Here is a 27,029-nt window from a genome sequence, read left to right on the forward strand (position 1 = left end):
TTGGGAACCAGCATAAACACAACATCAGCTCTGAAATCGAGCGAAGAATCACTCTTCCCAATAAATGCTACTTTGGACTAGGTCGGCAATTTAAAAGTAAAGGCCTCTCTCGGCAAACGAAAATCATGCTCTACAAGTCACTTACCGTACCCATCCTGCTATATGGTGCAGAAGCATGGATCAGATGAATCGGCTCTGGGAGTGTTCGAGAGAAAAGTTTTTGGAAAGATTTACGGACCTCTACGTGTTGGCGAGTTTATACGTATGAAAGCGTAATGAAGCTGTAAGATACGTGCATTGGTTTGATCATCTTGGGTTTAAACACATCTCCAGATCATGCCTGGACAGCTACGATATGGTGAAATCTTTCGAGTATACATACAGATAGACGAGCGACGAGAAGACACCAGTTATTCGCAATAACACAATTTGAGCGCTGCTTTTGATAATACCACAAGGTTGATGCAAAAACGAGATATTTTTTCGTTGATATTGTCTGAGTAAAACCAAGCTAATTATTCAACCCCGCGCATGTCAAAGAGCCAGGATTAACTTGCTATTGCAGTTCCGCCATGTCCGCCATGCCAGCTCATCCTGGGACAGGTTAAGTTCAAAAGGAGATTCACATAAAATACACTTCTTCAACTCTTACACACATATATATACATATGTATAACAAATACCGGCATATTAAAATGAACGGCAAAGTAGGTCATCATATTTGATCAACACCAAAGGCAACAAAACGCATAAATAACGACGAATATCACCCAAACCAAAATTCACAATGCCTCTTCGATTAAAAAATATTGCGAGAATAACAAAGATAAGAAATACAGCAACAAACAAGAATAATAATGAAGAAGAACATCTAGCTGGGTAATATAACAAATTGTATCTCTATATATTTAAATTTATCTGTGGCGGTAGCAGTTAACAGCCAATGATTATTTTTCGAAGTCTTCTAACTCAACTGGGCTAAGCTCACAGAGTTCATTGATTTTATTCGGCGAACGATACGTTGTAACTGCAAAACGAACCGAATCTATATATGAAAATATTTAGGATGAAAAAAAAAATTGATTAAGCCAGATCCGTCCGCCCGCCCCTTCATATGTTTATGAGCACGATAACTTAAGTAAATTTTGAGATATTCTATGTGGCTTCCTTCGTGTACATATTCATAACAAATTTTATTACTTGATTTTGCAGTCGTTGAAAAGTGGCAAAAAACTAGTTTGGGTTTGGTGAAAACGTGGTTTTACGAATAAGAAGAAAATTTTCTTTTTTTTTTTCTTCTCTGCCTTCTTTCATATTGTTTGTACATGATTTTCTCTAAGGGTATACATTAGGGTGGGTCGATTAGTATGGACGAAAGTTAACCGATATCGCGCCATCGATTTTTCGATAGGATTGGGCTCAGGAAAAAAGTTCCACTACGCGTATCCAAATAACGCAATACGATTTCGAGGTCTTTCAGGGAGTTTTTGAGCGCATATAATTGTGGGATCCATTATTTTGGTTTACTTCATAATTTTAATAAATACTTTTAGTCAACGACCAACTTCAGAGACTGCAGGTCATTGTTTACTATATAGTTTGGCAGCTTAAGTAGAGGTTATGTTGCGAATAGAGTGGAAGGCAGTGGACTAGGCAGTCGAATGTCATATAATGAAGAAATGGTGTTCGGAGATTTTTCAAAGTTAAAAAAAAAAAATGATAAAAGCTTTAATATAAATAAAACTATTGTTTTAATAACAACAAAAACGCCATATATATTCTGTATACATAAATTTGTAAGGATTATCTCACTTTAAAATTTTAATTAAATAATCTAAAGTTTTGTTTTGAAACTGAGTCGAGAACTGTGCGTGTGAATGTGCGAATTTTCACCGATCAGCTGTTAGTTGCGCAACTTGGTAAAATTTACAATGCTGCAGGTTGTATGCTGCTGAAGTGACAGGCACAAATTAGAAAACGAAAAATGGCGCAGCCAAAAATCGAAATAAATGAATGGTAAACCGGTCGTTTCGTTTGGATGCGACACTCAAATATTTTTATAGTTAAAGTTTTTTTTGTACATATGTACATATATATATGTGATATGAAATGGCCTACAAGAGAGTTCTATGAGCTTCGATGTATCCAAATAAAATAACTTGTATTGAGATTCAAGCAAACGTGTATATGTATGTATGTATGTATATTAGGCCGGGTCGATTTGTGGGGAGGCAAAAAAATCGCCCATTGCTCTGTGAAAATCATATTCTAGGGATCAAAATAAGAAACTTTGCCGAAGGAACCATACCTCTAAAACGAATTCTGATGTCCCCCCTTTGGGTCGTAGGGGCAAATTTTGAAAAATCCCACTTTGAAATGTCTATGTTTTTTTCTTTTTGGAGTTTATTTTTCTCTTTAGAAATTTATTTAGTCAGAACATATGTAAATGAAAAAATTTATTTAACTTAGTAATAGAAAAGAAATTAAAAAAAATTATTAGAAATTAGCGTTTTTACAACCCCCTTTTAAAACCAAGGCATCACTGTGATGCATTTGCATGTCGTAAACATAGTTGTGCGCGTTTTTTATTCAACCGTTTTAAAAAAATGAAGGTATCACTGTGACACAATTGCAGATCGTAAAATTGCTTGTGTTGTTTTTTTAAGCCACCACAAGACACAGCAGGTAGAATTGAAATTGCCCCTACCCAAAAGTTCGACCCAAAGGAGGGACATCAGAATTCGTTTTAGAGGTATGATTTCTTCGGCAAATTTTCTTATTTTGATCCCTAGAATACGATTTTCACAGAGCAATGAGCGATTTTTAAATCGACCCGCCCTAGTGTATATACATATTATACTTTTTATTTGTCTCGGTTTTAAATAAACCGTAATTTTCTAAATTAGTATATGATTGAATTTAGCATATCTTATTCTCTAGAGCTGAGTTAGTTGTATTACAAGCGTCTCAGTATGCTACAGAATGGAATTGCTCTTAGATTAGATGCTTAGATGATTTTCCAATATACTTAGCCCAGATGTGGGCTTGTTTAATTGATTGCAAGGCATTCCGTGGTGAGGTGGTAACGTGCTCCGCCTACCACACCGTAGATCGTGGGCTGAAGCACCGGACAAAGCTACATCAAAAATTTAGAAGCAATTTTTTTCAATTAGAAAAGTTTTTCTAAACGAGGTCACCCCTTGGCAGAGCCATGGCAAGTACTTAGGGAGTATTTCAGCCATGAAAAGCTTTTAAGTGGAAACTCATCTGCTTTGCAGATGCCGTTCGGAATCAGCGTAAAATATGTAGGACCCGCCTAGCCAATTTGTAGGAAAATCTTAAAAGTAGCACGACGCAAATTGGAAAAAAAAGTTCTCCCTAAAATCTCTGCAGAGGTCATCGCGCCTTGCATTTATTTCTATTTTTAAACCATTCCTCGTGGGTCTCGTCATTAAGCCACTACCCTGATTGAACTTGAATTTTTTATTTTTTTAGATTTCATGATATATCAAAATAACCAACTGACGAAACTAAGCTGACCAGCGGTTGATAAGCGCAGTTCAAAGTTTCCGCAAACCAATTGTCAACCTCACCTACGCGAGGAAGGCTCTGGCGACCCTAAGTGCCGCACGGAAGTAGGGCGTGGGAACTTTATGACCTAGACGGCTCAATGTGGTCATATTAAATCCTTCCCGAGATGGTCGGACTAGTACTTTAATGGTGCTTGTTACCGGAACACTCCCAAAAACTTTCGGAAGTGTCTTTATGGTTAATACAACAACAACATAATGAAAATGACAAGTCACCAAAGTAGTGAAAATTTTGAAAATCCATTATCTGAACAAAAAAATGTGTATAATATGCGATCTTCCACAGAAAAGTCCACCTTAACCGAAAAACTAAACTATGATTTCAAAGAAGAAATTGCTTAAAGTATTAAAGAAAAATATTTAAATTTTATAAAATTAATATTTTAAAAATTTTCCTTACTTGAGATGGCGATTGTTATCGGTACACAAATTTCATGTTCAATCGGTGACCAGTTTTTTTTATTTACAAGAGCATTTTCTCTTTGGTGTTTAAATTTCTAAGAGTAACTCTGCAATTCAACTCTAATAGCTCGAATTTGGCAATAACAACAAATAGGCGTAAAATCAATGTAAAAGAGCTGTGACGCTTCAATATTAACGGTAAATTTTGGATTTACTTTTAAACAATATTCTATAATAACGTCACGCCATACAGAGGCTATTTAGGCTTATTATATCTGCGCTGGCGATTGTAGATACAAATAGTTTTGTGTTTTAATAAAAGTTGACAAAGTTTACAAATTAAATTAAAAATCGCGCCATTTAAGCAAATAATTACTTTCATATTGAGCTTCAAAGTTTCTTAACGTCACGCCATATAGTAAGTAATTTTCTCGACAGGTGATGCCTTATTCTGAATTCCAATTCAATCATGTCTTATGGATTCTTCGAGTAACGGTAAAAAATACTCAAAGTGCTATAGGGAAAAACTAAAAACTGACCAACTAAGGTAGGAGAGAAGCCGTTTAAAAGCAAAAGAGAGGGCATAAAAGTATAGAAAAAGGTTGGAGTCCAGCAAGCGTAAAAATTATGCAATAAGAAAACAAAATTGTAAACGACAACAAATATTTCGCTTGAGAAAGAAAAATTAATGTGCTATAAAAGATAACCCAGAAGCCAATCAGCCCTATAAATGCAAGCAAACAATTCACTTGGCTGGTTGGCGAAGTAAAATCGTATGCTATAATCAGTGAAAAACTCACTCACAATAAATTCGATGTGTGCTGTTTTTTAACAAAACTTTTAGACATAATCAAAAAAGAACATGGCAATTTCAAAATATTTATATTTTTTCGGATTGCAGTAGCTCTCAGTTTAAAAATAAGTTTATTGCGCGAAGCCTGCCATATTTTGCTTTTAAATTTGGTTGCAAAGTTGTAGAGTGGAACTATTATGCAACTTCTCATGGAAAAGGTGCGGTCGGTGGGGTAGGAGCAACGATAAAACGAAAAGTTTGGCAGGTGACAAAAACGAAAAATACAATTTTGGATACTGCAGTTTCTTTTTACCATTGTGCTCGAAAACATATCTTTGGAATTAACTTGAAAAGTGGAATAAGTTTCTGGAATACATAAAATTCATCATTTAAAGTGTTGTATAATAATAAAATAAACTTTTAAAACGTTATTATTACTTATTTAAAATATTTTTAAATAAAAATTACATATTTTTTAAATAAAATTCATGTTTTATTTTTAAATGTCAAATGTTGTGTGCATATTTATTTGGTTTATTTTTTCAAAACAACAAAATCACAGCACTAACCCCAATTGAATTTCTCCATACATCCCTTCAATTTGGAATTTCTAAAAAAAATTTTAAAATTGTTATATCAACAAATAAAAGTTTAATGGATTTAATTTTAGTAACATAACGCCAGATAACGTCACGCCAGATACTTTGTCTGGTAAAAAAAAAAACCGAAAAGATTTTTTTAATATAACAAATTGGAATATTAACCACAAATATTTAATATCATGACAAGAAGTTTCACGTGAATAGTTCTACCCAATTCGAAGAATTATGCCTTTTCAAAATTCAAGCCAAAGGGGACTTCCGTTTTTTGTAACGTCACGCCAGCCCATTTATTGCCTTATATAATTTAGTATTTTTAATAAATTTTCGTAAATTTTTTAATAAAGAAACTGTTTACAAAAAAATTCCGAAATTTTAAGTAAAGCATTTTTTTGTTAACATTTAGTCATACAACTGTCACGTCACGCCAGTTTGGAAATACCCATATGTACATTAATAATCCTCTCTCATAGATGAGGTAGACAATTGAGGAGTTGCGTGCAAAAAGGGAACTTCTTTTAAAGTTAAGTTTTGGGATTTTGGTGTTTTGAACATTTAAGGTGATATAGCATTTTTGTTGTAGAATTTGAAACATAATAATACAGTATCTGGGCGACCGAGCTTTGCTCGGAAATCTTCGAGTATGCCGCATAACATACTTTGTTCTATATATCATAATTAATCAAACTCATTTTTTTATATGCACATTCATATATTATATATGTATTTTTAATTACCAATATTTGATTTCATTTAAAATAGATTTCAAAAATATATCAAACACTAACCGCAAAATGAACTGAAATGAAAAATTTTAAATTCCAGCCTATAGTTGTTGTTGTAGCGATAAGGTTGCTCCCCGAAGGCTTTGAGGAGTGTTATCGATATGATGGTCCTTTGCCGAATACAGATCCGGTACGCTCTGGTACCACAGCACCATTAAGGTGCTAGCCCGACCATCTCGGGAACGATTTATGTGGCCACATTAAACCTTCAGGCCATCCCCTCCATTCCCACCCCCAAGTTCCATGAGGAGCTTGGGGTCGCCAGAGCCTCGTCTGTTAGTGAAACAGGATTCGCCGCGGATAGGTGAGTTTGACAATTGGGTTTGGAGAAGCTACATATTGCGCTGGCAACCTGAAGGGTTGCGCTACACAACCCCTTGAATCTGGTATTTTAGTCGCCTCTTACGACAGACATACCTACCGCGGGTATATTCTGACCCCCTAACCCGCTGCCTACAGTATAAGGTTTGTTATGACACATAATGAAATCGAAAACTAAGTTATTTAGGTCGAGTGTCTTCATGCGCCGAATTATTAATTTAAAAAATTTTTTTAGTTATACACTATGAAATTTTCACAATTTTATTACATTCCAAAAAGTTGTAAATTTAATGAATGATAACTATCAGTTATGACAACTATCAGTTAGTTCAATTAAATGTCAACTTACTTCCCTAAGCGCCATCTTTTTTAACAGCCGCGGCTCTGGCGGCCCAAATTCCTCATGGATCTAGGGGATTGGAGGGCGTTATGGCCAGAACGTTTCATGTTCGGGTTAGTATCTTAATGGAGCCTTTTCCCGGAACGTATCGTATCTGCATCCGGTAAAGGACCATCGACAGCGATAATACTCGTCAAAACCTTCGGGAGTTTTTTTATCGCTACAACAGAATGTTGATCTCTTTGGCCTCACTAAGGAGGTGATAGTAAGGGGTCATAAGGACACATCTCGGGGCAGTTATGATTACAGCATTTTGACAGGCAGGCAGTCTTTTCCAATATGTGCGTTTAGTAGTGTTACGCTACCGCTGCTATTTTTGTGGATACATAAAGTTTCGAGAATAATTAGTATTCGGAACCAAACTGGAATAATATATAAGCAAACTTCTAAACCGTAAAAGTAACTTTAATCTGAATTGACTTTATTTTTTGGTCAAGATGTAAGTTTATAACTGAAGACAAATATTTATTTTCGATTTACCTTCGCTTTTCCTTCGGCTTTCCACTGGCAGTTAACGATACAGTAGAAGTTAAAGCAGCTGTTTTTGTGCTTATTGCAACCATTTTGTATAATTATTTAAATGTTTAAATGTACATAAATAGGTTTTACTTTTGTAAGGTCAACTTTTATGCAGAGATTTTTTCACTTTTTTGCAGCGCAATATTTATTTTATCTGTTTTGTAACTGGCAGGGCCGGATCCCCTGTTTAACTTCACTCAAATATGTTTTAATAACTCCTTAAAATGTTTTGTATCTTCCAGATATGCAATGCACTATTATTTATTAAATTTTTTTTTGTGTTTTGATTAACAGATCGGATGTTTAGTTTGGCACTAGTACTTCTGGATCGAACTCACTGGTGGTTGGGTGGTTGGGATTCCTATGGATTTCTGTGTCCACACTCCTTAATGTAAAATTACCGAAATATTTGAGGAAACCAACACTCCGATAAATAAATTTGTATTATAACCCACGTAACCACGTAGATTTTTGTTTGTGCTAGTTTTTTGATGAAAAATTTTCCACTGTAACTCCTTGTCCTTCTGCACCTATCGTAGTTCAAAGTACACTAGAACTGATGCACCGGATTGTTTGTTTTTTTTAATTTTGTTTGTTTTTTATGTATACTGTATTTTACAGGATTTTTGGGCATTTTAATAGTCATTTAAACCAGCACACACATTTTCTAGATTTTTATTTTTTTACAAATGACGAACATGACATGAAAAGAAATACAAAACTTCACATTTCAACGCAGTGCTGCCACACTGCGAGAAACTTTGTCAAACTCTGTTGAAATAACATTATTGCCTATGTCAATACCAGGCTCTGTTGAGATAACATTATTGCCTATGTTAATACAAGAGCTCTGTTGTAAATACAGAAGGAAGAAAGGTTTGTTTTTTGCTCGCGGTTATTAAATTGAAGTGCCATGAATTGCACATTTGTGTTTCAAATCAGCTCTTCTTTTAAATGTGTATACAGAAAATCAGACTACATATTATGCCCCTATTACCGTTTACAACTCAACTTAGTTGGGTTGTAATTAAAACAACTCAACTTTAAGACAACTCAACTCCTGTTTGGTATTACGAATTACAACTTATTTCAGTTGAAATTGAATTGAGTTGCCAACTTCAGAAAGTGATGATTTGACAGATAAATAAACAGCTGATCAATTTGTGGCAGAAATTTAAGCATTTTCAAATGTGATTTTTTTATTAATATTATATGAAATCTATTTTATAATGACAAAAATGTTGGTGATTGACATTTCGCGAATACGGAAAACATTCGCGTGATCATTCCAATCCCTTGGAACTACCAAGCACCAAGTAAGAAAATGTTTAAGTGACAAACAAATAATGAGTTTCATATGAAGTTATTTTGCAGATTTGAAAGGAAGCATTTTACTCAGTACTAAACAAAATTAAGGACCATTTCCGCATACGCGTTCGTATTTTAAAATTATGCGCCATACTCCTATTCCTTGCTGACAGCAGCTATCAAATATGATGTGGAAATGATTTTGGTGTTGGACTGGTTTTAGATATAATTGAGGAGCGTATTTGTGCGAAGTAGATTAAAACCCTAACAGAAAAAACTGTATTTTACTCAAATAGGATTCCCAGGAGTAGGGATTAGTATCAATGGTACTCGCATAATTTCACCTATTTTGGCTGCATCCGAACTGCGACCAGCCTCGTCCAACTATGGAATGTCGCTACATAAAGTCAAAAAGTTATTCAATGTAATTCGTTTAAACGTTGGTTTTTCTAGAAATGTGTATAAAATTGTTGATTATTGTTTGATTAACAAAGGTTTAACTACCGGCTTTACATTTTTTGTTTTTTTTTTTGGTAACGTTTTATAAGCCCGTGCACCATCTAACTCTTATCAAAGGTGGTATCAAAAGACGGGTTTCCATCTCCGTTTTTAGGATTCGAAAGCGATATTTTTATTTCTTTCGAAAGATATTTACAAAGACCCACAAAATGGCCCGAGAGGGTCCGAAATATGAGGCCCGGTCCACAGTTTTTTTGCACAGAACATCTTTCTGCGTTGGCGGCCTTTGGCCGCGATTCGTAAAAATAATCCTGGTTGGGTCTACCACCTTTGTGCATTGCTGTGTACAAAAAATCTGGCAAAACACAACAACCACATGAAATTAGATTTTATTAGAATTAATTTTTGTGGTAATTCTTTACGACAGCATGACACTGCTAATACTTGTCCAAAAATATCGAGAGAGGTATTAAACGACGCGTCTTGACATCAGTATTAATAATCCGAAGGCGGAAAATACAAATTTTAACTCGTTCAAAAGATATTAAACACAAACCGAAAAAAGACAACAACATTACAACAACCACATGAAAATCGCCAACTTCAACTGAAAATATCTCCGGACAGAGATAAAATGTTTATTTTCCGCCTTCGGTTTTCGAGATTAATACGCGTCTTTTGGAACCTCTCTCGATATTTTTGGACGCGTATTAGCAGTGTCATGCTGTCGTAAAGAATTACAATTTTTGTTTTCGGATTAAGAATCGGAGGTCGAAACGTGTCTTTTGACCTTGAAAATTTTTGTTAAAAATTAGGTGGTGAACCGTCTTCTAAAACGTAACATTTTTTTCTTAACAACTGCAAAATTGTATGAGACAACTGCTAGTAAGCAGTTGTAAGATTTTGACGTCTTTGACAACTACACCAACACAAGGTTGTAAACGGCAATGCCACAAAAAGTTGTAAGGCTAGACAACTCAACCGAAATTTTTTTTTGACAGGTTGAGTTGTAATCTGTAATACCAAATTGCGAAATTTCAACCCAACCAGAGTTGAGTTGTAAACAGTAATAGGGGCATTAATTGCAAAATCTAAAATTAAATCATTGTTTTATTTATATATATCACTATATAACAAAACACAATCCAAGTCCTAGTTGATCAGCATTTTTAGGCTTCCTTTAAATGACCCACTTTATGTTATCAATGTTCTTTCTTTGCCAAAGTGGTATGCATGTCATTAACCTCTCCGCCAGGCGTACCAGCATTCAATGAATACTCCTTTTGGACCTCCTCTTCTAAATTCCCAATACTTATACCGGTTTCACCATCATCGTCATCATCATTCCCACCTGATTTATTGTATACTGTGGGATATTGTACGAAGCAGTCCTGCATTGCTCTAAAAGCTTCAAAGCAATCAGAGCCTTTTGGTTCTGCTTTACTATAATGGAAACAAGAAAATGCATCTCTAAACTCAACACCACATGGGCCAGTTGCCATGCCACCTAAACATGGACAGCTCCAATTAATTTCACCATCACTTGTTATGAGACCTTGTGGTGGCTCTGGTGGGGGTAATTCAATTGTACTTGGCGTTGCGTGATCTTCTTTTGTAACGAAGCAAACCTTATCTTTACCAAATGACTTGCAGTACGACATCTTAATTTGAAACTCAATGCCGTTAAAAACTAATTAATTGATTTCAATTTGGCTTTGATGTTTCTTTCACTATAAAGTGACAAGGAATTTCTTGAAAGTGGCCAATTAACGTGATCGCTGCTCGTGTCCTTGAAAGGAATTCTTCCTGCACTCGTAATATTGCACGCTGTCGATTTGCATCAAATTTTATTATCTCCAAATCAGTTTGCCCACCAATTTCTCCGAAAAAGCTTTGTAAAGATTCTTCTATGCTCCCCAGGAAATAGGCAGGAGTCAATACAGCTTTATTTTGGTCGCGTAGTTTCCTAATGATTTGAAAATACGCATATGTAAATATATGTGGAACCGGCAAGTAATTGATGGAGTATCTTTATTTCAATTGTCGATGTCACTCACAGTTCCACATCCAAGTAGCAGTAGTTAGTCATTCCCAGCAGCTCCTATAAATTTCACAGTAGTTTATATTTGTTTTATTCATTAAAAACTTTAAATGCCCCTTGATGGATGAAAATGATTAAACTTTTGCCGACTTTTTTTATATAATTTTTTAGGTTATTAAAATGTGTCAAGCGTACGCTGTGTTCAGTCAGTCAGTGTCAGTGTCCAAAACCAGCTGACACGACCTATCTTAAAACTTCTTTTGTAATGGACCAATTAATGGTGACTTATCCATAACCACAAATCACCTACCCAAATTGCGCATTCACGAGTTCAAAATTGCTTCGTTCTTCGCATCTACGTCACAGTTAACTGCTTGACCGAATGAAAGAAAGAGAGAAAAACAAGAGCTAAGGGAAAATGACGTATGAATTGCCCATAAAAAACAGCGGGGAATATTTTGAATAAAGTGCCACGATTTTCCAACTTTTTTTCGAGGGGTGGCGGGGGTCCTAAAAATCACAAAATTATCATCCGCAACTCTAGGAAATTCTTAGTTTGTGAAATATAAGCTTTTTAATTTCCAAATTTGGTAAAATTTCAACATAAGTCCTGCACTTAAAATTGGGGTCGCACATGTCGATAGCGGTATTAAAAGACGCGAATTTCTTCAAGATTCAGAATCCGAAAGCAGAAATTATATTTTTTATCTCGTTTAAAAGTTATTCGCGGAAAACACGTCGGTACTATTGTCGCTTTTTTCGTTGTTGCAATTAAACAAACGAAAACATATGAAGGTTGTGAATAGTGTTGCCAGCTCCGCAACAATATCTTTTTATCTTGGTAGAACATTATAAGGTGGTGGCACGTCGACATAAATGCAAACAAACATACACTTTCAATGTATTTTGTTTTTGTAATTCCCTGAATAATTTGAAATTAATGTATTTAATTGGAACAAGTGTAGAATACATACATTTGTCAAAAAAAAAACTGAAAAATCGGACTTTATAGAAATTTTTATGCTGATTCCAACAGTATATTTCTTTTTTGGTGCAAATGAAAGGTTTGGGGGTAATTACATGTCAATAGGCGAAATTATGAATTTTTCAAATAAAAATATCTCCGAAACTAGTGGATGGATTTCAAAAATTTGAAAATCGAAAAATACCTTTGATCTGATGTATATTTACCTTTCTAGTCTTTATTTACCAAAAATTTGAAAAAGCTCTTTTTTGCATTCGTGAACGAGCTGATATTTATTACCTTATAACTCTTACGTTTATTGTTATGTTAGCCGATCCAACACCGGCTGCGCCATGCACAGTAATTCTGCGTAGAAAACCTTTCTGCATAGGCGGCCTTCGGCCGCGCTTATAAAAAATAACACTGGGCTACGCCATGCCAAGTCCGAGTGTGTGGTATAACCGTGGGTACCGCCACGGTGATGTCCTTCTTCGTAGTACACCCTTCTGCAGAAGAGAAGAGAAGAGAAGTTAATTTTTTGCGACATTTCAATGGTCAATATAGTGAGTGAATCAATTAATTGCAAGCAATTTTACGCATACAACTGAATTTGATTATAAACCCGACTAATGTCAACACCCAAATAATATTAGACAACAAATTATTCAAAGAGTTTTACAAAAACTAAACACATTGATAGTATATGTTTGTTTGGATTTATGTCGACGTACGCCTACCTTATAATGTTCAACCAAGATAAAAAGACAATGTTGCGGAGCTGGCAACACTATTCACCAACTTCATATGTTTTCGTTTGTTTAATTGCAACAACGAAAAAAGAATTGTAAACTTTACCAAGTAGCGCAACTAACAGCTGATCGCTCAAAATTTGCACACACACACAAACATCACTAATGGCCATATTACGGAAATCTTAGGGAAATTGAAGTTAAATTTGTAAACAGACATAAAATGTTATAATTTTGGAATATAAAGCATCTAGGGGACCTTAATTGCAGTAATTGAAAGAATATGTTTGCTTATACTCAAGTATTTAATTATTTTTTCTAAATTTATCTTTAATATTGATGCAATGATTGATCCAATGCAACTCTGGTCTTCCTAATGTTCTTCATTCCACCCCATTCGAGTGCCTATTTTCACGGCCTGCGAGTGCCTTCCACTCTATTCGCAACATAACTTCGAATTAAGCTGCCAAACTATATAGTAAACAATGGAAAAAAGGGACAATAGTACCGACGGGTTTTCCGCGAATATCTTTTAACCGAGATAAAAAATATAGTTTCTGCTTTCAGATTCTGAATCTTGAAGCAAATACGCGTATTTTGATACTGCCATCAACATGTGCGACCCGAATTTTAAGTGCAGGACTTAAGTTGAAATTTTACTAAATTTGGAATTTAAAAAGCTTATATTTCATAAACCAAGAGTTTCCTAGAGCTGCGGATTCCATTTTGGTGATTTTTAGGACCCCCTCTACCCCTACAAATCAACAAAAGTTTGAAAATCGCGGCACCTTATATAAAATCCAACCCAAAACAGCTGATCTTTTGTGTACATGCGCAATGCGAAATCTTCTGTGTGTGATTTGTGATCCATAACCAGCTAAAACAGCTGATCCAACCAACCTTATGGAAATCAATGTAATCGATTAATGGTGCCATACCATAACGCTAAAGCCATAACCATAGCATAGTCAACCAATTGGTTTTTGGTTTTTCGCCATATCCATAACCTAAAATATTTGAGTTGGTAAATTAAATAACCCTTTTGTATACTTTATTTATTGTTTTGGATACGTTTTGACTAAGAGACTTACTGTTTGTCTGTTTGTGGAATATGTTTGTAATTTTTTGCGTTTTCCTCATTTTTATGAAAATGTCAGGTGTTTAAGGTTATGGCCCCATTAATCGATTACAATGGAGATGGGTATAGTTCAGAGATGTAAAACTGTGCAATCATTTGAAATTTTAAATCATTTGAAATTTTAAATCATTGATTTAAGAATGCTTGCTCTTCATTCATTCATTCCTTGTTAAGGAATGCGACTTAAAAGTTAACCCATTATTCATTCAGTAGTGGAAAAAAAAGAATGCACTCCTGAACTCATTCGAAGAAAGAATGAAGTAATTGAATGAAACACAAACATTTTTCAACACAGAATAAGCATTCAAATGAATGCAGCCTTTGCTGAGTGTGCACACACTTTTCAAGTACCAATCAATTATGAAAAATGTCGTACATGCACAAAACACTCTCAAATATCACATGGTTGTATTTAATTAAAGCCACTTCAAATATCTACACTAAAATTTAATTATTGTCCGTAATGACCAGTTTTTTTCGGTATTTAAATGATAATAAAGAACAAAGAAATTAACTGGAAAAGTATTATTGAAATTTTCCTTAAAAATTTAATAATAGAAAAAGAAAATGACAAAGATTTCAACATCCCTGTTCCCAAAATTATCATCGTTCTAAATAAGTGTTGCCAATGTGCCCTATAAAAGGCTTGCATGAAAAGTACTAATCTACATTTGAACGTCTTCAATTGTTGATTAACGCCTCGATTCTGAGCGTTACCGGTAAAATAGTTCCCAGAACATTATTGCCGTCTTTCAGTGAGTTGTACAGCTCCGGCTCACGCTCAATTCTCACGGGAATGCTCTGGATCATTGAGAGACTTGAGAAGCAGATGTCGTGAAATTTTCGCACACGTGAAATGTTATAGGAAAATGTCGCCGCTGTTTTTCATTTAACTCATACGGCGAAAGGCTAAGCAGCGACATCTATTTTTGAAAAAGTAGGTATATTAAAGGCCGCGTTGCCAACCTAAAAAGAAGTATTTAACAAATTATCTGGCTCACAAATTGAACCAGACTTCCATCTGGATTTATCTCGCTCAAATCGTTGTTGGTGCATTTACATGCAAAATTATTTATCTGGCTCAGGATTTTACCACCGGATGATAGCTTATGTAACCGAATATCGTTACCAGTTCTTTTATTCGCGATTCTGGCCCAAGAGGTAACGCTGTCATCACCAAGAAACTCACCAGTGTCTGTGGAGAAATTTGAATGGTAGTTTTCTTCGCTTTCACGGTTGCCACTTTGGTCCATTTGGACCAAAAATGGTCCCTTCCAACCCCATTTGGTCCGCCCGCTGGTCCCTTTTCTTCAATTTTGGTCCTTTTAAGCCAGTAGCCACGATTGGTACTTTTCTTTCTTTTTCACTCAGGTAAAAATTCACAGTATTGCCCAAAAATTCGCCACACTTTCATTAGCCCCCATATAATTTTGAATTTACTTCAATGGAACTCTGACCATAAAAAATTGCTCAGTCAGCAAAATGTACCAGAACAATAACATTTCACCTAGGATATAATTAAGCCAGGCATTAAAAAGAAAAGCGTTGGCTAATTGTTGATGAAATAACCGACTAATCAAAAAAAAACTTTTGTTTTATAATAATATTAATACTTACTTACTTACTTAATTGGCGCTTAACCGTCTAAACGGTTATGGCCGTCCAACAAGGCGCGCCAGTCGCTCCTTCGCTCCGCCAACCGGCGCCAATTGGTCACACCAAGGGAGTTTAAATCGTTTTCCACCTGGTCCTTCCAACGGAGTGGGGGCTGCCCTCTACCTCTGCTTCCATAGGCGGGTTCCGATAGGAACACTTTCTTGACCGGAGCATCATCTTTCATTCGCATAACATGGCCTAGCCAGCGCAGCCGCTGCGTTTTAATTCGCTGGACTATGTTGATTTCTGCGTATAGCTCGTACAGCTCATCATTAAATCTTCTTCGGTACTCGCCATCGCCAACGCGTAGAGGTCCATAATCTTTCGAAGAACTTTTCTCTCGAACACTCCCAAAGCCGCTTCATCTGCTGTTGTCATGGTCCATGCTTCTGCCCCATATAGCAGGACGGGTACGATAAGTGACTTGTAGAGTATGATTTTCGTTCGTCGAGAGAGGACTTTACTTTTCAATTGCCTACCTAGTCCAAAGTAGCATTTATTGGCAAGATTGATTCTTCGCTGGATTTCAGTGCTGATGTTGTTGCTAGTGTTGATGCTGGTTCCCAAATAAACGAAGTCTTTTACTATTTCGAAATTATGGCTGCCAACAGTAGCGTGGTTGCCAAGGCGCATATGCGCTGACTCTTTGCTCGATGACAGCAGGTACTTCGTTTTGCCCTCATTCACCATCAAACCCATCTTTACCGCTTCTTTTTCCAGCTTGGAGTAAACAGAACTAACAGCGCGGGTGTTTAGGCCGATGATATCAATGTCATCAGCATATGCCAGTAATTGCACGCTTTTATAGTATATTGTTCCAGTGCGGTTAAGTTCTGCAGCTAGTATAATTTTCTCCAGCATCAAATTAAAGAAATCGCACGATAGGGGGTCACCCTGTCTGAAACCTCGTTTAGTTTCGAACGGCTCGGAGAGGTCCTTCCCAATTCTGACTGAGCTGATGGTGTTGCTCAACGTCATTTTGCACAGCCGTATAAGTTTTGCGGGGAAACCAAATTCAGACATAGCGGCATATAGGCAGCTCCTTTTCGTGCTGTCGAAGGCGGCTTTAAAGTCGACGAAGAGGTGATGTGTGTCGATTCTCTTTTCACGGGTTTTTTCCAAGATTTGGCGCATTGTGAAAATCTGGTCGATGGTAGATTTACCAGGTCTGAAGCCGCACTGATAAGGTCCAATCAGCCGGTTCACGGTGGGCTTCAATCTTTCGCACAATACACTTGAAAGGACCTTATATGCGATATTAAGAAGGCTAATTCCACGATAGTTGGTGCATTTTGCAGTATCCCCCTTCTTGTGGACTGGGCAAAGAACACTTAGATTCCAACCATCGGACATGCTTTCGTCCGCCCATATTTTGCTAAGAAGCTGCTGCATGCGCCTTACCAACTCCTCACCGCCGAACTTGAATAGCTCCGCAGGCAATCCATCAGCGCCCACGGCCTTGTTGTTTTTCAATCTGGTTATTGCTATTCTAACTTCGTCATAATCGGGCGGGGGGACATATATTCCATCATCATCGATTGCGGGATCTGGTTCTTCATCTCTGCGCGGTGAATTGCTGCCTCCATTTAGGAGAGCAGAGAAGTGTTCCCTCCATAATCTAAGCACTCTCTGGACATCAGTTACAAGGTCGCCGTTTTCATTCCTACAGGAGTTTGCCCCGGTCTTAAAACCTTCCGTCTGTCGCCGTATTTTTTGGTAGAATTTTCGGGCGTTATTCCTGGTGGCTAGCAGCTCAAGCTCCTCGCACTCACGCCTTTCTGCTTCTGCTTTTTTCTTCCTGAAAAGGCGTCTCGCTTCCCTTTTCAACTCACGATAGCGTTCACACACTCCTCTTGTCGCGCTCGCTTTTAACGTAGCCCTGTAGGCAGCGTCTTTTCTTTCGGTTGCAACGCGGCATTCTTCATCATACCAGTTGTTTTTTCGTGGCCGCCGGTAACCAATGTTTTCCTCGGCGGCAGTACGAAGTGCTTTGGAGATATGCTCCCACTGCTCCTGTATTCCTTCAGGATGAGTTGTACCCTCAGAGAGCAGGTGTGAGAGTCGAGTTGCGAAATCATTGGCAGTCTGTTGTGATTGAAGCTTTTCGACGTCTAGCTTTCCTTGTGTTTTTTGTTCCTTGTTTTTAGCCGCGTTGAGGCGGGTGCGTGTTTTGGCTGCAACGAGATAATGGTCCGAATCGATGTTAGGTCCTCGGATCGTGCGCACATCTAAAACACTGGAGGCATGCCGTCCGTCTATCACAACGTGATCGATCAGATTGCGAGTATTTCGATCAGGAGACAGCCATGTAGCTTGATGTATCTTTTTATGCATGAACCTCGTGCTTGATATGACCATGTTTCGAGCACCGGCAAAGTCAATCAGCCTCAGTCCGTTAGGAGAAGTTTCATTGTGTAGGCTGAACTTTCCGACTGTAGGGCCAAAAACACCTTCTGTGCACACCCTGGCGTTAAAGTCGCCAAGCACGACTTTTATATCATGACGGGGGCAGCGCTCGTATGTGCGTTCTAATTGTTCATAAAAAGTGTCTTTCACCTCATCGTCTTTCTCCTCTGTCGGCGCATGGGCGCAGATGAATGATATATTAAAAAATTTTGCTTTTATTCGGATAACGGCGAGACGCTCGTCCACAGGCGTGAATGCCAGCACTTGGCGACAAAGTTTCTCTCCCACCACGAATCCGACGCCGAAACTGCGCTTATTCGCATGGCCACTCCAATATATGTCACAATTTTTGATCTTCTTTCTTCCTTGCTTCGTCCAACGCATTTCTTGAATGGCGGTGATGTCAGATTTTGCTTTGACGAGGACATCAAACAACCGGGCATCTGCACCAATCCCATTCAGGGAGCGGACGTTCCAGGTGCATGCCCTCAATTCATTGTCCTTCAAATATTAATAACGGCTAGAAATTTCGATCGGTTATACAACACTATGTAAAATATATGAAAATAAAAATTTCTTCTCGCCTAGTATACTTTCAAACTTATACTTTCAAAACTTATACAAAGAAATTCGATGCATTAATTCTCGTTTGGAAATTTGATATTTAAATCTTTCCCACCCAGCTCAATGAGTTCAAGGAATTCCAGGACTATTGTGGTGTTAAGCCACACAAGGTATTTATCTCGCTCAGGATTTTGCCACCGGATGATAGCTTATGTAACCGAATATCGTTACCAGTTCTTTTATTCGCGATTCTGGCCCAAGTGGTAACGCTGTCATCACCAAGAAACTCACCAGTGTCTGTGGAGAAATTTGAATGGTAGTTTTCTTCGCTTTCACGGTTGCCACTTTGGTCCATTTGGACCAAAAATGGTCCCTTCCAACCCCATTTGGTCCGTTGGTCCCTTTTCTTCAATTTTGGTCCTTTTTAGGCAGTAGCCACGATTGGTACTTTTCTTTCCTTTTCACTCAGGTAAAAATTCACAGTATTGCCCAAAAATTCGCCACAATTTCGTTAGCCCCCATATAATTTTGAATTTACTTCAATGGAACTCTCACCATAAAAAATTGCTCAGTCAGCAAAATGTACCAGAACAATAACATTTCACCTAGGATATAATTAAGCCAGGCATTAAAAAGAAAAGTGTTGGCTAATTGTTGATGAAATAACCGACTAATCAAAAAAAAAACTTTTGTTTTATAATAATATTAATAACGGCTAGATATTTCGATCGGTTATACAACACTATGTAAAATATATGAAAATAAAAATTTCTTCTCGCCTAGTATACTTTCAAACTTATACTTTCAAAACTTATACAAAGAAACTCGATGCATTATTTCTCGTTTGGAAATTTGATATTTAAATTTTTTTCTCACCCAGCTCAATGAGTTCAAGGAATTCCAGGACTATTGTGGTGTTAAGCCACACTAGGTAATTGAAAACTAAGTATCTTCGCACAAGAAATATTTTAACTCGAAGACAGAAGAAAGCAAATGCAAAAGAGATTTGATTGATTTCCTTCCGAAATGTTTTGTATAAAATTATTTTCGTAGGTGCTAGCAGAATCCCTGAGTCCTGGGATCAAAACTCACACTTACTGAATCTAGGATCTGATATTAAGTTTAAACGCTAAGAGAAAAGGTAAGCATCTATAAAAATACCACTAACAAAATTGCCTACTTTCATTTATGATTTACTGAGTTTTCCACATACATAGTTCGGCAACACCAGAACACAAATTTTGAACCGTTTCTTACTAAAACCTAACTGCACCATTCATTTTATTTCATTGCAATCAACAACATAATGCTGGAACCATGAGCTTTTTGACCAAAACTAGGTTCACAACGTTTGGTTGGTGAAAGCCATAGACTTATCCTATGTCAAAATATAGTACCATTTTTGGTTGCATGCCCATATATTTGTTTGTTCAGCTTGAATTAAAGGAAAGTCTTCACTATGTTTAGTCAAATTTTATATAGAAACATCCTAAAATTTTGTATTTTAATAACATAAAACAAAAAATTGGTTCTTTTTTTCGATGAATTTTGGTCCCAAATGAAAACATGGTGTGACAACCGTGTTCGCTTTACCAAAAATGTTTCACTTGTAGATACAAATAAACGGGACGATGTGTATATGCATATTATGCATGTTAGGTTTCTACATAGGTATATTGTAATTTATTCTGTGAAAGTACATAATGTAAACAAAAATGTATAGCAAGAGGCAACACTTTTTTACTATTATCTTTACTTATTTGCGCTTACAATTCTTTATTTTTCAGTTTTGCCCTTTTCTGAACAACAGCTGTTGTGTGGTTATTTCGATGTAACCACCTACTTTTGTGGGTAAAAAATTATCCGGCTAATTTCGCAGGTAGAATCCAAAAGGGTGAAAAAGCTGCCACATGATTTCGTTACCGTGGTGAAGAATGTTGTTACCACACTAGAATCGGGGCGTAAACAGCTGTTAAGTTCCTTCATAAATTCTTCCTACCGGTTTGTGGTCAAATACTGTATATATACTGGTTTGTGAATTTGCAAATTGCAATATACTATTTTTCTCTATTTTCTAAGAAAAATATTCATCTAAACACAATAGTTTGTACTTAAAGTCATTTAAAGTAGGCTCTATAGGTAGTTGTAGCTTTTGTGATAGCAAAGAAAATTAATTTTGAATACAAATCTGCTCAAGTAGGATAGAATTCATACTACAAATGCCATGCAAATAGGCAGAGGGACTAAATGTCCTTCTCAATCACTCGGGTCCTATATATATATTGCGCCAAACACTGTCAAAACATCAGCTGTAAAAAACTGTAGTCCGATGGAGCCAGTCAATCTCTTTGTGGGGAGGGAAATTAATAACATCTGAAGAGTTTCTGCCAATGAAAAATTTTTTTTGTGGCGCATATGAAGGAAAACTGGGAAAGTGACTCATGTGAATAGAAAAAGCCTGAATCGCTGTAGGACGATGCCATGGAATTAGACGTATATTTATCGAAATTCTCGGAATTAGGAAGCTCCAACGAAATCGTTGATAGACCTACGTATTTTGATGTATTTAAATTTAAATGATTTAAACTTAAGTATCTGTTTTTGTTATATTATCAACAAAAAATATCCACAATTTACTCCAATTGGTCAATGCACAATGTGTTCATTTACAAAATCCATTTTACTACAATAGCAAAATAAGTAGGACATATTGATTTAAGGCAACTGCAGTTTCACCGTGTGATTCGCGGTTCGAATCTAGGTGAAGCCTTTGATATCATTCGAAATTGACTGATGATTATGTGGCGGTTTTCGAAATGTTACCATCGCAGTATGCCAGTAAATGTTTCTTTCTTTTCAAAAATAATTATTGAATATTCAATTATTATAAGACGGTGTTAAGCTCATGAATTCTTAGATATTGCGACAAATATGAGTGAAACTAAGTGATACTCACATCCCTAGTCTGATGCTAAGTAAATAAAGTCACAACAGCAATAAACCAGACAGTCTGTTGTAGCTACATAAACGAATCAATCATTATGTCTACACATATGTACGTATACGCAGCTAAGAAGCAACGCACAACCACATGGATATATCTGAGATACTCCCGAAAGTATGCAATGAGAGAAGCTATAAAATCGTTCAATTGTGGTTACAGCTGAGAAATTTGATAGCTGATGGCCAACTAGTAGATTCTGGAAATGGAAGCGCCTAGAAGATGCGAACGAGGAAATCAAAGAGTATAAAAGGCAGCGACAGTTAGAGGCGCTAGAGTCAGTTTTGACTAAGACGCTATCTGGCGAGCAATAGCAGTATTATTTATTGTGAAGTACTTTAATAAAGGCAATTTTTCCATTATTCAATATTGGAGTTATTTATTCAACAGTTTAGTCATTCGAACTTAGCAGAAGGTTGCAAATAAGAGGATTTGCAGTAAATTCGTTACAATTGGTGTCAGAAGAGGAATTGTTGAATAAATTCCGAAGATTGGGAATACAACTTGGACATGGCAAAGTTGAGTGAATCAAAGAAATTAAAATTATTAATTACACAAGTTTACAAATTCAGGTCAACTTTTGGATCTGAGCAGATAAGAGCGATTCTTAACTATATTTGATATGCTGAATTCGAATCTGCATTCAGTTTTTCAAGATTGATTCTAGTTTCCGAGATCTCGCATTATAGCACCATTGTGCTGTTATAGCAGCTTTTAAATCGTGGCACTGCTTGATAAGTAAGTAAAAATGGCAGAATGTTCATAAAAGTATGAACATATATCTACGCCGCTCTAAAATAAGTAAATTTATACAGTCCACCAGAATTTAAGATAATATTGTCATACATACATACTTACAAAACAAACAGGATAAGGTACCTAAACCTATCACACATACACAGACATATGCACACACTTACAGTCCACTTGAGGTAAGATAAGTATAAACAACCCTCATACAAAACAGATGGTTTCTTAATATTCAAGCAATTCCCTTGAACAAACAAACAATAGAATCAATAGAACAATAGAAGCAAACAATAGAATAAACTAAGAAGACATTAAAATTAGTCCTTTGTCTAACATTAGATACACAAACGCACTTACAAGTATAGTTACGTTTAGGAACATAGTTTTAAGATTTAGTATATAAGCAAATGTAAAATAGTTTAAGACTCAGAATTAAAATATATTCTAAACCATCAACACCATTATATAAAAATGCAGAGACAGTGTTGGAAAGTTGGTCCAAAGTGTTTTTGTTACGTTTGTGGTGGTTATATGATTAAAAAAAGTGGCAAAATAATAACAAATGCGCCCAAAGATGCGTATCTGCACTACTTTGGTTTCAGCGTAGCAGACACTCGTAAGTCATGGAGACCGAAATTTATTTGTAACGCATGCTAAACAAAGCTGTATAAGTGGTCATCGGGAGAACGTGAGTACTATTCCTTTTCAATGCCAGCGCTCTGGAGAGAACCTAAAAACCATAAAGATGATTGCTACTTTTGTTTGATGAAAGTTACGGGTATAAATGCAAAAAAATTAGCAAAATATAATTATCCTGATGTATCATCAGTATCCAAGCCAGTTCCACGTACTGCTAATGATCCATTGCCAGTTTATCGAAGTATAAGTGCAAACGTCCTGGAAACTTTAACTCCATCACGAGCAGTGAAAGCGACTTTGTCATGGAAGGGCCACATTTAATTTTGCAAGATGAACTAAGCGATTTGATTCGTGATTTGAATTTGTCCAAACAAAAAGCAGAGTTGCTAGGATCACGGCTGCAGCAATGGAAAAATCTAGACTCTCGAACAAAAGCTACTGTATACAGAAACAGAAATGAGGCACTTCGACCGTTCTTCAAAAAAGAAGACAACATAAGTTTCTGTAACGATATTAATGGTTTATTTAATGAAATGAATGCACCCTACGATCGAAACGAATGGCGTTTATTCATTGATGGTCCAAATACAGCCTAAAAGCTGCTCTTCTCCACAACGGAAATAACAAACCATCTATTCCGATTGCTCATGCAGTACAAACGAAGGAATGCTACGAAACAATGCGGAAGATCCTGTGCTTCATCAAATACAATGATCATAAATGGAAAATATGTGGTGATCTAAAGGTATAAACATTAATTCCAATTAAATCGAAAACATTTATTTTTATATTATTTCAACAGGTTATTGGCATCTTAACTGGGATGCAATCTGGATTCACCAAATTTTGTTGTTGCTTATGCTTGTGGGATAGCCGCGCAATTGAACATCATTATGTGAGGAAAGAATGGCAAAGTCGTACTCAATATGAGCCTGGACAGCAAAACGTCTCCGCTGAACCACTTGTAAATCCACAAGATATTTTCCTGCCACCTCTTCATATTAAACTTGGTCTTATAAAGAACTTCGTCAAATCATTAAACCGTGAAGAACCGGCTTTTCAGTACTTAGTCAAGTTGTTTCCTAAATTGTCATATGCAAAAATCAAAGAAGGAATGTTTGGCGGACCTGATATTAGAAAACTAATGGCTGATAAAGAATTTACAAAATGTTTAACGCCCGATGAAGCAGCCGCGTGGGCATCTTTTCAAAATATCGTTCACCACTTTCTTGGTAATCACAAATCCCCTAATTTTGAGGAAATTATTGGCGATATGTTGGAAAATTATCGCAAGATTGGAGCTCGGATGTCTCTAAAGATGCATTTTCTGCATTCCCATCTCGATTTTTTTCCCGAAAACTTGGGTGATACGAGCGACGAACAGGGAGAGCGGTTACACCAAGATCTAGCCAACATTGAAAGACGATACCAAGGATTTTGGGATGAAGGCATGATGAGCGACTATTGTTGGACTCTAATACGCGAAACAGATACTAAACAATACAAAAGGCAAAGTTCCACCAATCTTAATTTCTGATTTGTTACTTTTAAGTTAATAAAATGAATATTATTTGACAAAAATTTTAAAAAATGAATTTATTGACTATATTAAAAACTAGAAGTATGAACATATATCTACGCCGCTCTAAAATAAGTAAATTTATACAGTCCACCAGAATTTAAGATAATATTGTCATACATACATACTTACAAAACAAACAGGATAAGGTACCTAAACCTATCACACATACACAGACATATGTACACACATACAGTCCACTTGAGGAAAGGTAAGTATAAACAACCCTCATACAAAACAGATGGTTTCTTAATATTCAATCAATTCCCTTGAACAAACAAACAATAGAAGCAAACAATAGAATAAACTAAGAAGACATTAAAATTAGTCCTTTGTCTAACATTAGATACACAAACGCACTTACAAGTATAGTTACGTTTAGGAACATAGTTTTAAGATTTAGTATATAAGCAAATGTAAAATAGTTTAAGACTCAGAATTAAAATATATTCTAAACCATCAACACCATTATATAAAAATGCAGAGACAGTGTTGGAAAGTTGATCCAAAGTGTTTTTGTTACGTTTGTGGTGGTTATATGATTAAAAAAAGTGGCAAAATAATAACAAATGCGCCCAAAGATGCGTATCTGCACTACTTTGGTTTCAGCGTAGCAGACACTCGTAAGTCATGGAGACCGAAATTTATTTGTAACGCATGCAAAACAAAGCTGTATAAGTGGTCATCGGGAGAACGTGAGTACTATTCCTTTTCAATGCCAGCGCTCTGGAGAGAACCTAAAAACCATAAAGATGATTGCTACTTTTGTTTGATGAAAGTTACGGGTATAAATGCAAAAAAATTAGCAAAATATAATTATCCTGATGTATCATCAGTATCCAAGCCAGTTCCACGTACTGCTAATGATCCATTGCCAGTTTATCGAAGTATAAGTGCAAACGTCCTGGAAACTTTAACTCCATCACGAGCAGTGGAAGCGACTTTGTCATGGAACGGCCACATTTAATTTTGCAAGATGAACTAAGCGATTTGATTCGTGATTTGAATTTGTCCAAACAAAAAGCAGAGTTGCTAGGATCACGGCTGCAGCAATGGAAAAATCTAGACTCTCGAACAAAAGCTACTGTATACAGAAACAGAAATGAGGCACTTCGACCGTTCTTCAAAAAAGAAGACAACATAAGTTTCTGTAACGATATTAATGGTTTATTTAATGAAATGAATGCACCCTACGATCGAAACGAATGGCGTTTATTCATTGATGGTTCCAAATACAGCCTAAAAGCTGCTCTTCTCCACAACGGAAATAACAAACCATCTATTCCGATTGCTCATGCAGTACAAACGAAGGAATGCTACGAAACAATGCGGAAGATCCTGTGCTTCATCAAATACAATGATCATAAATGGAAAATATGTGGTGATCTAAAGGTATAAACATTAATTCCAATTAAATCGAAAACATTTATTTTTATATTATTTCAACAGGTTATTGGCATCTTAACTGGGATGCAATCTGGATTCACCAAATTTTGTTGTTGCTTATGCTTGTGGGATAGCCGCGCAATTGAACATCATTATGTGAGGAAAGAATGGCAAAGTCGTACTCAATATGAGCCTGGACAGCAAAACGTCTCCGCTGAACCACTTGTAAATCCACAAGATATTTTCCTGCCACCTCTTCATATTAAACTTGGTCTTATAAAGAACTTCGTCAAAGCATTAAACCGTGAAGGACCGGCTTTTCAGTACTTAGTCAAGTTGTTTCCTAAATTGTCATATGCAAAAATCAAAGAAGGAATGTTTGTCGGACCTGATATTAGAAAACTAATGGCTGATAAAGAATTTACAAAATGTTTAACGCCCGATGAAGCAGCCGCGTGGGCATCTTTTCAAAATATCGTTCACCGCTTTCTTGGTAATCACAAATCCCCTAATTTTGAGGAAATTATTGGCGATATGTTGGAAAATTATCGCAAGATTGGAGCTCGGATGTCTCTAAAGATGCATTTTCTGCATTCCCATCTCGATTTTTTTCCCGAAAACTTGGGTGATACGAGCGACGAACAGGGAGAGCGGTTACACCAAGATCTAGCCAACATTGAAAGACGATACCAAGGATTTTGGGATGAAGGCATGATGAGCGACTATTGTTGGACTCTAATACGCGAAACAGATACTAAACAATACAAAAGGCAAAGTTCCACCAATCTTCATTTCTGATTTGTTACTTTTAAGTTAATAAAATGAATATTATTTGACAAAAATTTTAAAAAATAAATTTATTGACTATATTAAAAACTAGAATCAATCTTAAAAAACGGAATGCAGATTCGGATTCAGCGTCATAAATTGACTTAAAAACCACTTTTAGTTGCCCAGATCCAAAACCGTGTATACTTGTG

General features: G+C 36.3%; 3 protein-coding genes and 1 long non-coding RNA gene across 4 annotated transcripts in view; 1 reads left to right on the top strand and 3 right to left on the bottom strand.

Annotated features, from left to right (window-relative positions):
- The window catches only part of sima (similar), a 309,049-nt gene extending 300,903 nt beyond the window's left edge, over positions 1 to 8,146 (bottom strand). The window contains exon 1 of the mRNA XM_067763673.1: positions 7,371 to 8,146. Within this exon, the coding sequence (XP_067619774.1) occupies positions 7,371 to 7,453 (83 nt within the window). The 5' untranslated portion in view covers positions 7,454 to 8,146. The remainder of the gene's footprint in view (positions 1 to 7,370) is intronic.
- A 181-nt stretch (positions 8,147 to 8,327) lies between these two features.
- On the top strand, positions 8,328 to 9,229 carry LOC137245817 (uncharacterized). Its single transcript, XR_010951411.1, has 2 exons — positions 8,328 to 8,725; positions 8,784 to 9,229. It is a non-coding gene; the product is annotated as an uncharacterized lncRNA (long non-coding RNA).
- Positions 9,230 to 10,268: 1,039 nt separating this feature from the next.
- On the bottom strand, positions 10,269 to 10,837 carry LOC137245822 (mitochondrial intermembrane space import and assembly protein 40-B). Its single transcript, XM_067777033.1, has one exon. It carries the CDS (start codon positions 10,835 to 10,837, stop codon positions 10,379 to 10,381), a length of 459 nt encoding a protein of 152 aa, XP_067633134.1. The 3' UTR covers positions 10,269 to 10,378.
- A 43-nt stretch (positions 10,838 to 10,880) lies between these two features.
- LOC137245828 (ribonuclease P protein subunit p14-like) lies at positions 10,881 to 11,421 on the bottom strand. The gene is made up of 2 exons (XM_067777047.1): positions 11,234 to 11,421; positions 10,881 to 11,142 (listed from the first exon to the last, which is right to left on the bottom strand). The coding sequence occupies exons 1-2, from the start codon at positions 11,263 to 11,265 to the stop codon at positions 10,881 to 10,883; spliced, it is 294 nt and encodes a 97-aa protein (XP_067633148.1). The 5' UTR covers positions 11,266 to 11,421.
- Positions 11,422 to 27,029: the final 15,608 nt, after the last annotated feature.

Source organism: Eurosta solidaginis, chromosome 1 (genome assembly GCF_040869045.1).
Source record: "Eurosta solidaginis isolate ZX-2024a chromosome 1, ASM4086904v1, whole genome shotgun sequence".
Taxonomy (NCBI): domain Eukaryota; kingdom Metazoa; phylum Arthropoda; class Insecta; order Diptera; family Tephritidae; genus Eurosta; species Eurosta solidaginis.